The sequence below is a fragment of the Penicillium daleae genome, assembly GCF_028827525.1.
Source record: "Penicillium daleae strain IBT 16125 chromosome Unknown utg000009l_segment0_segment0, whole genome shotgun sequence".
Classification (NCBI taxonomy): domain Eukaryota; kingdom Fungi; phylum Ascomycota; class Eurotiomycetes; order Eurotiales; family Aspergillaceae; genus Penicillium; species Penicillium daleae.
Window position 1 is genome coordinate 3,790,996 of NW_026623157.1, and position 13,571 is coordinate 3,804,566.

The 13,571-nt window shown below is 52.4% G+C and overlaps 4 protein-coding genes across 4 annotated transcripts; 1 reads left to right on the forward strand and 3 right to left on the reverse strand.

The window, feature by feature from the left end:
- Positions 1 to 26: 26 nt before the first annotated feature.
- Positions 27 to 1,670, reverse strand: aglA (putative alpha-galactosidase; the record flags this gene model as incomplete). The annotated part of the gene is made up of 1 exon (XM_056915898.1): positions 27 to 1,670. One exon carries the CDS (start codon positions 1,668 to 1,670, stop codon positions 27 to 29), a length of 1,644 nt encoding a protein of 547 aa, XP_056760652.1.
- A 2,829-nt stretch (positions 1,671 to 4,499) lies between these two features.
- Positions 4,500 to 6,127, forward strand: N7458_012518 (Zn(II)2Cys6 transcription factor domain-containing protein; the record flags this gene model as incomplete). Its single annotated transcript, XM_056915899.1, has 3 exons — positions 4,500 to 4,574; positions 4,678 to 5,230; positions 5,361 to 6,127. 3 exons carry the CDS (start codon positions 4,500 to 4,502, stop codon positions 6,125 to 6,127), a joined length of 1,395 nt encoding a protein of 464 aa, XP_056760653.1.
- Positions 6,128 to 6,828: 701 nt separating this feature from the next.
- Positions 6,829 to 8,260, reverse strand: N7458_012519 (class I SAM-dependent methyltransferase; the record flags this gene model as incomplete). Its single annotated transcript, XM_056915900.1, has 3 exons — positions 6,829 to 7,140; positions 7,253 to 7,984; positions 8,222 to 8,260. 3 exons carry the CDS (start codon positions 8,258 to 8,260, stop codon positions 6,829 to 6,831), a joined length of 1,083 nt encoding a protein of 360 aa, XP_056760654.1.
- Positions 8,261 to 9,601: 1,341 nt separating this feature from the next.
- On the reverse strand, positions 9,602 to 12,862 carry N7458_012520 (uncharacterized protein; the record flags this gene model as incomplete). Its single annotated transcript, XM_056915901.1, has 3 exons — positions 9,602 to 11,375; positions 11,435 to 11,964; positions 12,044 to 12,862. The coding sequence occupies 3 exons, from the start codon at positions 12,860 to 12,862 to the stop codon at positions 9,602 to 9,604; spliced, it is 3,123 nt and encodes a 1,040-aa protein (XP_056760655.1).
- Between the last annotated feature and the right edge of the window lie 709 nt (positions 12,863 to 13,571).

Consider the following 13,571-nt stretch of genomic DNA (forward strand, 5'->3'; position numbering starts at 1 on the left):
CACTAGACTACTCTAGCAGCACACCTCTATTTATCGCTGCTACTTCCATCCACCACATGTACGCCACTTGGCAATCCCAAGATCTGCCCACTCTGCATCAACTCACAAGCTGCCAAGGTACCCTTTCCGCCGGACTCCGTCAGGCAGTCACCATTCGCATTCTGCAAGTGACCAGTAATAGCGTGCGACCAAACAGTATCAGCTCCACTCTTACAATCAACAAGGACAGTACCTGATCCCTTACCAGCCAGACACTTAGCTGGATTCGAGAGCGGGCTCACGGTGACCTTGGTTCCTGAGCCGGACACGCTCCAGACCTGGTTATCAGCTGCGTTGCAGGTCTGGAAGGTAGCACCAGAAGATGAAGCGGTCAGACAGTGTCCTGAAACAGTGTTGAAGATCATTCCTGTCGGAGTAACCGAGGTACAGCCCCGACCAGGAGTGATTCTGTAGACTGCAGTTGCGTGGCTATCGAGGGTGATATCAACAGAGTCGTGGATAGAAGAGACCTTGCCTGTCCAGAGATCGCGGGCTTTATACTGGCACTTCTCGTTCAGACCCAAACGAGCCACAGAGATGCTAGTCTTCGCAGAACTTGAGCCGGTGTTCAGCACGGTGAGTAGCCGGTCCCCGTTTGCCAGCGAGCGAGTCAGTACATCGAAGCTCGCATCACGGCTGACCAAGGCCGCTTGCTGAGCCAATGGATCCTGGTCGACAGCGATCAAATCCTTGTTAGAAAGGAACTGAATTTCCTCATCCGACAACGCGGGGATGTAAGCGCTGATAATCAGCGGCGCACCGAACGAAGTCCACAGCGCGAAATGGGACCGCTTCTCGGCATCGGTCAGACCGGGGTGATCAGGGATCAAAAAGTCCGGGTCATTGTAATAACCGGGTTGCTGGTAGCGCACAAGAAGAGTCTGATAGTGATAGTTCACCATGATACTATCCCAGGCACTCCCCTCGCCTACATAGACAAGGATATCATCCGAGTGACGGGCCAACTCCCCATAGAAAGGAATCCAATCCATAACACTCGCCCACTCAGTTTTATTATCGGAGAAATAAGCCGGTGCAGACTCGGAGAAAATCAACGGATCAGCCATGGCACTCAGAATCTGATGCCACTGCCCATACCGACGCTTATACTCCTCAGCCATGGACCTCCCATTCTCAGGATAAACATTACACCCATCAAGCTTCAAATAATCAATGCCCCAACTCGCAAACGTCTCCGCGTCCACCTGCTCATGGCCGTATGAACCGGGATAGCCGCCACAGGTAGCATTCCCCGAGTCCTCGTAAATACCCAGATGGAAGCCGTGCTTGTGCGCGAAATCAGCTAGCCAGGGGATACCGTGCGGGAAGAGGGTTGCGTTCCACTGCAATACACCGTTTGCCGTGCGCTCGTGTGTCATCCAGCAGTCGTCCAGATTGAGACGATTGTAGCCTGCAGCCAGGAGGCCGCGGGATACCATTGACTGGGCGGTTTCGGTGAAGAGCGTCTCGTTGAGATCGCACTCGAAGCGCGCCCAGTTGTTGAAGCCCATTGGTGGAGTGGGGAGGAGTTTGGGGTCTTCAAATGAGGCGTGTACTGATAGAAGGGGGAGTATTAGGAGGCTTGCGATGCGAGCTGGGATCGCCCAGCGGGAGGTGTATGGCGGAGGCATTGTTTGTTTGGCAGATGTAATTGAGAGTGATCAAGGATGAGTAGATGCCGCAACAAGAGTTCAAGTAAAGCTTGCGATTTGAAGTTATGATCCTTGTTCGATCAGAGCTAGAGCAGCACCAGAGCGCGAATTATAAGGTCGACACACTGCCGAAGGCCGTCGCAGCTCCGGCATGTTTGCTTCCCCGCACTGCAGTAGAGGTACTAAAGGTACTTGAAGATCGACATGAATCATACGTCGGGGCAAGTCGCATTCATCACGCTACGACGGTGGTATTGTTGATAGGCGTTTTAATTGAGTTATTTGTAGGCACAGTCAATTACCCGCACGAAAGCCATCGCTGCGCTGTAGATCGGGTCTAAAAGAGGGATATTGCTAAAACGACCCCAATTACCAACTCGACACCACACACCCTATAATTAGTTTAGCCTCGTAATTGTATTGGGTTATTTACCAAAACAATTACTAAGTCAACTGCCAAATCTGCTGCTAATCAGCTACCAACTCTACGAGAAGTGATACATAGGGCGCCAAAAGTCTGTGGACACTTTCTACCCCGTAGACCCTTACCGCCTAACCCTATCGTCTTCTAACTACCTTATCTCTCTCCAATACGCTCCTTTAGCACCAAAATTAGTGGTAATCGCCCTAAAAATGCCGAATTATCCGAGGTAATTCGAGCAGCGATCGTCTACGCGTATAAAAGTAGCGAAAACCCCGGTTAAATTACGTCTCGTCTATCTATCGCACGCTCTATAGCATATAGTACACTAAATCGCGTTTAAACTACTAGTGATCTAAAATCTAAGCTACGTACTAGTCGTCCTTCAAGATTATATCCTCTAAGCGTCGTTATCTCTTTTATCTTATTCGCCGTATGTCACGGCGTGGCCTGACAAGTGCGATACTATATACATTGGGTCCTGGGTTATATCCGCTGAGCGCGGATATAGTGGTCTTTTAGCCTATGTGGGACGTCAGGTAACCCAGGCTGATGTCGTAACAAAGAGAAGCTTACTTCGTGGTAATACTTAGTGACTAACTTACTTAGCGCGTACTTCTAGTACGTTCTGCAAGATACTTAATAGGACCCGAGTCCGTATAAGGCTTAGCATAGCAACGGTACGGTTACGAGATACTCTTAGAATCCGTAGTAGAACTAGGCAAGTATAACCCTAGGCAGCTCTACTCGCAGTGACCAGTTAGCACCGTGTAATAATTCAATACCTAATTAAGGTATAAACGAGAGGAGAGAGAGACCTACTACAAGGAATCAGTACTTATCTCGATCGAATTCAATATTAGCGACGATATTCAACACTCGTTGACCGCTAAGGAGGTATAACGGAGCAGCAGGATTAGTGGATACTCGGAGAAAGGAGATAGTTACTATGAGACCACTGTCACAATTGAATGCGCGATTTTTGAAAAAGGGGAGACTTTTTTCGGAGCCAGGAGACTCGGGGTCTCTAGTATGGGATTCTGAGTCGAAGACTGTGGTAGGCTTGCTCTTCGCAGGGTCCGCCACACACAAGCGTTCTTATTTGACTCCTATCCGTGATGTGTTTCAAGATACCAAGAGGGTAACTGGAGCTATCGACGTTCAACTCGTAAACCTTGAATCATGACCTCGGTTAGACTGTCTAGCTCTTTTGTTGATTTTGCGATTTGCGCAGTGAACTAACATTGGGCAACGCAAATCCAGATGGGAACTGCTAAATGACACCGCACACCTTATCGTTAACTAGTTTAGCCTCGTTGTATTACTATCTTCTAATACCACTTTGACGATTGCAAGATTTCTACTACTATATACCACTTTCCCGGCACACTGCTTATTCGAAATACGGGCATATTGACGTAGGTTAAATCTGCCCTTCCTGGTTATTCGAGGTAGCGGATTCGGAGCAAGATTCGTCACTAGCGAGGATATACTAAATCTACTCTTAAATCAGCTACCAAATCAGCTATCCAATCAACTGCTAAATTAATAGGAAGGTAGCCAGTAGGGATAATGATGAAAGTAGGAGAAGATGGATAGGTAATAGACTGTAGTACAGTAGTGTGCCCAAATGCCACGCTTACCATTTCAAAGTATGACAATTAGCTCCCATGGGAGATAGTCCATGATTGAGGCATGTACTATATGATCTACCATCTATCTATCCATGATACTGGCGATACTGGTCGGGCACTCTGGAGTGGAACTGTCCATTGGCGCGTCGAGACCGAACTTTTGTCCCACGATGATCAGCATGGCCGGGTTTCTGTGAGGAATCACATTTTTCGGAAGAAGGTCTCAGATACTAAATGAGATGATTGGAGGACAGGGGCCAGTTGATACTTTGCATTCTCACCTTAGTCAGTCCACTTGTCAATTCGTGGGGCTCGCCGAGTCAGTGCATGAATAAATCCTGGATCGGTCGTGAGTCCTGTACAAGACCGTAGTACTTTGTCACCATGCATGCAAGACGGTGTGAGATCTGACTGGTGTGGAGAAACAGGGCCTGTGTTAGTGAAGAAAACAAAGCCAATCAACTCAACTCCCTCGACCTAGTTAGCTTCGTCCCTTACGGTGGGTTGAAGAACTGGGAATTGACTGAACCCCCACAACCCGGTCGGGGTTAGGCCTAACGGCCGTGGTTCGCGCGATTTGGCTGGCTGATCGGTGGAGAGGGGGACTTCCGCTGAGGGACGGTCCTGAACTTTAGGGTTGCGAGTCTTTCCCTCTCTTCCCCCTTTCCTCCTTCCAACTCTCCGTCGAGGAGGGATTGAATGCGATATCAAGCTGGAGGAGCTTTGCTGGCCGATTGCGCTCAGCCATTCACCATGTCCGCGACCGAGGGCAGACACAAGATTCGCCCGCAACAGTCGTGCCTCAAATGCCGCGAGCGCAAAGTCAAGGTATCCGCGATTCTTTCATCCCCGCAGTCGTTCCCAACAAAAAGGGTGGAAAAAGCAACTAGAAAAGAGACTGTTCGAGCTAACCAGCCCTTTCTTCACCCAGTGCGACCGCAATGTCCCCTGCGAGGCCTGCATCCACCGCGGCATCGAGTCCGAATGCACCTATCTCACCTCCCCCGAAGACCGCGACCACATCAGCCAAGCCGAGATCATCGACCGCCTCCGCCGCGAAGTCGCCCAACTGCGCGGCCAATTGAACCAGAGCTCCGCACGCGGTCCCAGTCACAGTCGCCGCGACAAAGTCTATACGCACAAGAATAAGATGGCAGGGTTGCACGGGAGCTATACAGCTGGATCTGCGTCTGTATCTGGACCTGGATCGTCGGGGTCTGGGTCGGGTTCGCGATCTGCGACGGGCTCGGCGGAACCGACGGAGGCGGGGAGTTGGGCTGGGTCGTCGCCGTCGTCGATATCTACGACCGCCAGGACTGGGTCGGTGACTGTCACCAGTCCGGATAGTACGGGCAGTGAGAGTGGTGCTGGTGGTTCTGGATATGTCCAGCAGCATGCGTATTCGGGGCCAACGGGCCCATATGGGACACAGATTGCCGAGGTGGACATGGCGACAACGACGGAGAGTGCGGTACTGGGGAATTGTATGTTCCACCTCTTTCTTATATGTGTTGCTTTGTCCGTTTTCTTTCGTGATTGCAATCCTGCTGGCGCTTTCTTCTCTGTGGGACCCTTTCTTTTCTTTTTCCAATACTAACCCCCCAATCTTATCAGATCTCCATGACGACGCAAGGGCCCAGTATCATGCAGGCAGTATGCCAGTCTTCGCACATAAACCTGCTGGATCAATTCCAATGCAAGCCCTCTCATCACAACCCGCGCATCCTTTGCCCGACCAAGGACTTTCAGGGCAGTCCCCAATGCATATACACGGTAGCCACGATAGTCCAGACTACGAGGAGGGCCTTGCGCATGCACATGCGCAGGCTCACATGGCCAGCTACACTCATAGTGGGGACTATAACCAAAATCTATACGATTACACCAACATGAACTCCATGCATCCCTCTCAGACAAACCATCAGCCCTGGAGCCAAGGGCAATCTTATCCACAGACCCATTCGCAACTACCACCACAAATACAACAACCACATCCACATCCCTACCCGGACTCAACATACTACCCCTCCAGCATGAACCCCTTCGCACCCACCGACTCCACCATATACCCATCCCCTCATCCCTACTACACCACGAACGCAAACGCAACCCAAACACCCTCACCACCCGCCCACACACCCGAATACCAAACCCACGCTATAAACTCCATCCCCGACTCCTGGAAAGGCCCCGACAAACGAGCCCTCCTCGAAACACTCCTCGAAACCATCACCAGCTGCGACGAAGAGCGCGTCGCCCAGGTCGTCGCCGTGGTGCGCACCAGCGAGACGCCCGAGGAGGCTGTTTCGGGGATCTGCCGGGTTCTGGGTATTGGAATTAGTGGGGATGGGGATGGGGATAGTTCGTCGATTATAAGATAATAACTAGCGTGATTATCTAGATGGACGGGGAGGTTCCTTGCGGGTTGAGTATCAGGCGGGCTTGATACCTGATACCCCTGAGGAATCCCTTGGAGTTTAAATTTAGATTCTTTGATAGGATCTGCGTTTAGCCCATTGACACTATAATGCCGTGGCCCGAATTTGGGCTTTTTACCTGGAGCCACTGCAAGCCAGCCACTTCGACTAGCAAAGTGGCTGAGGTGTAGTTTCGTGCTGGAAAAGCGGACTATACGAGATATGAAGTAGCTATGAAATTATGAGATGACGAGATTACGATGTGTTTCAATTCTGTTCTGATATCTAGACAGTTTCTGAAGCATGTTGTTTACTTTTCACTTTTGCATTCGGCCTATAGGTGGTCTCTTAGCTTTCGCTATGCCATTTTTGAAATCTTCATAATCATAATGATATGCCATGCCATTCATGCTGCGCCATGCATACTCCAGCTCTGAGTTTGTCCGTTGACAAGAAAACAAAGCATAAAGTCAAAGATGCAGAAAGAAAAAAAAAGACAAGTAATTCTAGTACATCAACATAAATGCCTTTATACATTAATCCGGAAGTCATCACGCCATAACTCATCAAAGGTAAAAAAAGGGTTATAGAACCAACCGAGTCCGCTCCATCCATCCATATCGATGACTCGATAACTCGATCCGCTCTACCACCATGCAAATAATTCACAGCCACAGCCCCGACAATTCAACCCGCCCTAGGTCAGATTGGTGGTTTCCTTGCGTCGGCCCATGACCATTCGTATCGACCGGTTTTTGCCCATACACGAAATGGAATAGCACGTAGAGGTGGAACTTGTTGCTCACCAGCTCCTCGCGCACTTTATCCATGTACTCCTGGGCATCTTGGTAGGAGAAGCCCAGGACGCGGGTGAAGAGGGCTAGTGTGTAAGGCTCGACGACTTCGAGGATGGTCAGTTTGCCGACGCGCCCGATTTCTTTGAGACGGCGGTTTTTGGCCCAGCCGCCGACGGGGCACTGCACAGCATCAGGAGGTTAGCTATTAGTCGATCAAAATAGAAACCCTCTGGGAGGCGTATTGCGGATATCTCCAGGGATACCCATGGCAATCGCTGGATCTTCGACTCACCTTATAAATATCATCCGTAACATTCACAAACCCAGCATCGCCCAACCATCCCGCCAACCGCGGCGCCACATTCATCGGCTTCCCAAACTGTTCACTCGCGCGATTCAGCCGATCCTGCCAATCCACAACCCTCGTCGCGCGTTCATGCGTCCCATCATCACTATACACCAAGGCCTCAAACTCCTGCGCCTCAAACCAGGCCCCCGGCTTGAGGTGTGTATACGCCTGCCGCAGCAGCCGCGGCCAATCGGCGATCCCGCCGCCCAAGCTCCGCGCGTGAATGTAATCGAATGCTTCGGCCGAAGAGAATGTCCAGTCGGACTCGGCGTCGTCGATGAAGAAGCGGCAGTTGGGAGGGGCCCAGGTGGGCTGGATCGGGGAGAGGTCTGTGCCGAAGATGGTGCTTGTGGGGAAGTCTTCGGCCATTTCGATGGCCCATTCGGCGGTGCCGGTGCCGATGTCGAGGATGCGGGAGGGAGGGGTGCTGGTGTTGTTGTTGTTTCGGGTGAAGGGGGCACGGTACAGGTCGCCGCCGGAGAGGAGTTTGAAGAGGTGGTGCATTAGAGCGAGGCGGGCTTGTTCTTCTTCGTCGTTGGGGAAGGGGTATTGGCCGTGGCGGTAGGCATGGTAGCGGCGGCCGTTTTCGTAGGAGTAGTCGCGGACGGAGGAGGCGAAGGAGAGGCTGGAGTCGACGAGGGATTTGGTGTCGAAGATCGAGTCATCGTCACTGGTCTGGAAGGGTTGGGAGTGTAAGTGTAAGGGTTAGGGTAAGTGGTGGTGCAGAGAACAGAGAAGGAAGCGGTGAAAGTGGGGGAAAGTGGAGGTCCAAAGGGAGAGAGTTTGGGGATGTGGTTTAGAACCAGGATCAAGTCTACGAGGGAGAGGGCAGCGCTTGAATTCGGGATAGTAGGAAGACAACAGGGGTTTACGGGAGGGAATGACAAGTTAAGAAAGATGGGAATAGCTCACATCGACCTGGATTCGCTCGTAGGGATTTGGTTGTGACATGGCTTGTCGGAAGGAGGTGAAGAGCGAAGAGCGAGCAGCCGAGAACGAAGTATAGCTACGCCCCGCCAAGAGAAATGAGGAGGAAAGAGAGAGGGATGGAGGGAGGCAGAGGAGAGGGGAGGAGGAAAAAGGAGAGAGGAGAGAGAGAGAAGGAATAAAAAGAAGGTGAAGCTATCCGGGTAAGCGAAGAAACGGGACAAAAAGGGAAAAAAAGGATGGTCAGTGCAGAGGAAGGAAGAAGGAGGAGGAGGAAGAGGAGGAGGAGGAGATGATCAACTGCTCCGGTTTCTTCACTGGCAGTCTCATTATTATCGATCAGAAACACCCCCACCTGACGAACGAAAGCCAAGTCACTACACCGGACTGAAGCGACCAACTAACTTCGCGACAGACTTCCAGAGAACTTCCAGCGAATAGAAAATACACAAGTTCCGACTGCTTCCAGTCTAGCGGCACCTCCGATAAGTCCGCAGAACAGCGTGTCAACCCGACGGAGGGGACGCTGGGAACCCGGCAAAAGATGATCCATCAAATCCTGTTTGGTGCATCACGGGGAACCCCGCAGGGCAATCCCGAGGGGCTGGTTAAAGTAGTCGAGTGGGAGGGCCTGAAGTTGAGCGTACCGGGGACCTGGGTTTGGGCCAGTACCAGCCCACTGATGAATGGAAGATGGATGGCGGAGGGCTGGATCTTGATACCAGGTCTATCCTGGTCGAATACACAGCTTAGTGATCACGGAGTACTCCGTAATGACCACTTCCCTGAAAAAAAAATACGATAAAACAAAGTACAGTACTACTGTGGAGTTCTCCATAGAGATACGAGGACTAGAGTGTCAGTTCTGGATGTCACCGTGCCCAACCGCCCTATCCTCACCTCCAGCATCAGGCTCTTTTCTAATAATTCAAGAATAATAAGAACCCAGGGTTTACGTATCAAACTTCCATCGGCCCATGGCCTCGGGCTCGTCTCCGCAACCCCTCGGGGCCCTCTGATTGGATGACCCATTCATGGGCGGTGACTTGACTCGTGCCGGGCTTGGCAAGGAAGTTCACTGATTCAGGGACTGGTACGGACTCCGTAGTACATCCAATGTCAATATGCGATTTGTACAAGACATTCATCTACAAGGCATACACAACGTCAAGTTCATTATTTCCGGTCTCAGCCCACATCCTACTCCACAGACTGATCCGTTGATTTTGCAATCCCCTCGAAGGATCAGAATCGAAGCTCAGACAGACATAACAGACATGATTCCCATATTCGAGCACTTCAGACAGGAACTACCGGCACATCACAATCAAATATTTGACCTCCCTGAGTCAGTATGTCCCCATTTTATCCCAACGCCTGTAGCTTCCCCTGCTCATCGGCCGTCAACGCCGCAAACACCTCCTGGAAGCCCGGCTGCTGCGACGCCCGCCGGAAAAACTCGGCCAGGAACGCCTGTGTCTCGTCATCCCGACGGCGCACGCCAAATACACTCTCTGATCCACCTTCGCCAAAGCTCATCAACTGCTGCTTGGTCATGCCCAGGCCCAGATCCAACACCTGCCCCGGCTCATCTTCCCAGTCATCATCGCCATCGTCGCTCGCCACGTCATCCAAGGCCGCCGCCTGCGCAGCGTCAATCTCCGTGTTGCCCGAGGCCGCGGCCAACTCTTCAACCAGCACCTTGACGATCTTCAGTGGCGCCGAGACAGTGGTGAACCGATCGGGATTGGCGCGGGCTTGCGAGCGCGTCTTGATGCGGCCCGTGTCGGTGATGATGAGGTCGCCCTTGACGGGGACCTCGGATAGTCGCGGGTCGGACAATTCATACAAACGCGCCAGGGCGAAAATGTTCTGCTTAATCTCGTCATAGCCGGCAAAGTTGACCGAGTTCTCGAGCCACTTGCTCAGCACCACCACCAGCCCGCTCTGCCCACCGAGGTTCACTTGGGCCAGGAAGTCGACTACCTCTCGCGCGGAGATGAGGGTCAGCCGGGCGAATACCAAGATCAAGCTTTGGATGAATTGAGCCTGCTCGGCAGTCGCCAGGCGCTGGGCAACCGCCTGCAGGAGTTGGGGGAGATACGGTCCCAGACGCTCGGAACCAGCGCGCTCCACCAGCTCGGCAGCCAGCTGACCGACCTCAGTGGCGGCATTGTCATCCACGGCCGGTCCCAACAGACGGTCGATAATGACCAGAACAACCTCAATGGCCTCCTTACCAGACTGGGGATCGCGCCAGGCGACGAATTGAGCAAAGTCATGCGCGAGCATGTGGCGCACGGCCTCGGTCGCGGGCCGGATCAGCTCACCTTCCTCAGACTCCAGCAGCAGACGGTTAAGCTTGGGCATGACGGTCTCTACAAAGCCGGCCGGCATGGGTTCAAGGCTGCGCTCGGCTAGAGCACGGAGCAGGTCCGCCGCGAAGACCGTCAGCTCGTTCTCCTCGGTCATGTTGCCCACGTCAATAGCGCCCATCAGCGACGGGAGGACCTTCTCGCAGAGACGGATATACGCCTCCGGGCCGTGCTCAGTGATCTGATCTACAATATCCTCAAAGGCCTCGGTTACAGTCATTGTGAGCTGGAAGTTCTCTGCACCGCTGCTAGCGATGTTAAACAGGACGTCAATGGCCAATGATGACAGCACCACAGTCGAATCGACCATGATGGTATCCCGAAGAGTCTCGGCCAGAGTGACCTTGAGATCATCCGAGTCGGTCTCCTCGCGCAGGTCATGTGCAGAGACAAACTCTGAGAGGGCCGAGATAACGGTAGTTTGGAACGGGCGAGCCACATTGACGGGCAGAGAGGGGATAAGGTCTTGCAGAACGCGAATGCAGGCCACCTTAACCACCTCCGAGGGATCCTCGGCAATGGCTTTCAAGGCAGCTTCCAGGTAGGAAACGGTGGTCTGCTGGAAAGGTTCACCGGCAACCTTGGCCAGGGCTCCGGCTACGAGGTAGCCCCGTGCGCGCAGCAGATCCTGCTCTTGCTGAGTCGCATACTGGACGAACTGGGTGAAATGAGTGGCTACTTCTTGAGAGATTGGTTGGGAGACCTCGCCGAAATCCCGAAGGAGGGCATTAAGGATGTATAGAGCTGCCTCACGAGACTTCCACCTGTTTGACAGAGGATTAGCATCATTCACATGTCTTCATAGCAATAAAGAAGCGCTTACGAGGCAGAGGTATCGGCGAAGAGGGTATTCAGGTAGGTCAGAATACCCTCGGCCGCCTTGTCTTTCAGCCACTCGCCGAGCTTAATGGCCAAGTCCCCACTGCAGGTTCTAGGAGTGTAGTTTGCAGTGACCGAGGTCTCTTCCGACAGGAACAGGTTCACGTCAATCTCCCACAGGCCTTCTTCTTCGCAGGTAATTTGTGAGTAGCTACTGGCAAGCTTCAAAATCTCTGGTAGCCAACCAGATGATGTAGCAGCAGCGCCAGCGTTTTGCAGTTGTTGTGTCAACTCCGCTTTCACGGGCGGTGCCTTCAAGAGGGCCTGAATTACATCCAGCTCCTCAAGGATGAGGAAATCCAATGAGTACGGAAGACCGTCAACATCTTCCAGACGTCCTTGGCGTTCATCTTCAATATAGAAGTTTTGGTAGATGGGCATAGCATTGGTGAGTTCTGTCCAGACGGTCGAGAAGAAAGTCGGGCTCTGGGCGGTTAGAAGTCCGGGGAAGACCATGCGGATCTTCATAACAGTCTGTACAAGCCAAATAATGTTGCGTTAGCCACTGTTCAATTCCAGAGACCACAACACTCCCTCCATTACGAATGCATACCTTTACGACTTGAAGCTTCAAGCCAACAATACCACGCCATTGCGATGGAATCTCGCCTACTTTGTTTGCTTCCTCCGGACTCGGTGGCTGAGGCAGGGGGGCCTTTAATGTCTCGACAAAGTATGGTGACCACGCACTCAGCACCTCATCCACAAATTGCTTAATTGCAACCTTATGCTGCTCCAGTACCATTTCTAATGTGTCAAAGCAGGACCGGAACACTGCAACAGCAAGCGCCCGCAGCATTGGACGACGGGCCTCGGACGTTGCCACGGCGAAAAGTGACGAGACGAGGTCACGGGCGACATTGAAGAACTGCTCGTCACTGAACCCCGTATCCACCAGATCCAAGAGTACCTTCAGGGCTCCGTGTAGCGCAATGTCAGTTGTGGCAGGCTCGTTGATCACATGGAGCAAATTGGGCAGAAGCTCTGGCCAGTCATCTGGGAAATCCGCGCTGGCGATCTTGCTAACAGCGTAACTGGCGGAAGCCTTCACTTTGCGTTCGGGGGTCTCGACGGTAGTCGCCAGCTCCAGCAGGGCGGCGCGGATCTGAGCCTTGTTCGCATCGGAGACGAGCACCTGGCCCGTGAAGTCGTCAAGGTTGGGTGACCAGGAGGAAGCGATGAAAGTGCGTAGGACGGAAAGGGCCGATTGGCGCAAGTTCACGGGGACGGATTCGTGGGAGGCAATGGCTGTAAGGGAGATGGGGAAGGATTCGTTTGAGTTCAGCTGGGCCAGCTGGGCCTCCGCGGCTTTCCTGGCGTCTGCTCGAGGTGACTGGGTGTCTGCCAGGAGCGACAGGAGTTCTTGCTCCATGGCGAGGTGAGCGGGTGGTTGAATCGGTCTCCACGGGGTTGATTGTGAGAGAAAAGGAAGAGTGGCCCGTCGCGAGGAGAGGTGAGATCAACAAGTTTGCGCGCGGCGCGATAAGGAGACGAGGCCGTGGAGGGGCAGAGGCGGTCAATCGGAGCTTGGATGTTGTTGAGGGGGCTTCTCCCGCTACAGCGTAGAATATAGAGCAATATACTGAATTATAAGGAGCTTACTGCTGAGAATGAGTTGACTTTGCTCTCTTTTTTATCATATGTCAGGGTTCTTTGACTTATGATCCTCATTCGCTGGCAGACTCTAGGAGTCTTTGCTTAGAAGTTTTTATCAGGTACAAGCCCAACATCAGCCACGCGTATGACTGCATAGACGAATTATGCATGTTATGAAGGCAATTCCTCTTTGACCAATACGAATTGGGCCTGAGATCTCCAAAGTCGAATCCCATATTCAATTCAAAGAGCCGGTCTGTAAAGAGACTCAAGGATCTGTAGACTGGTCGGCTAATTGATTCGATATCCGAGGCTGGCCTCTGACTAAATTCCAACGCTCTATGGTGTTAGTAATGAAGTCCCATGACCACATGCATATATGCATGAATGCAGGATTGCATGATGGACTTCACCGTATATATAAGGTTCGACTCTGCAGTAGCTCATTTGGTTGGGCTTTGAGTGCATGTTGACTGGCTAGCTCC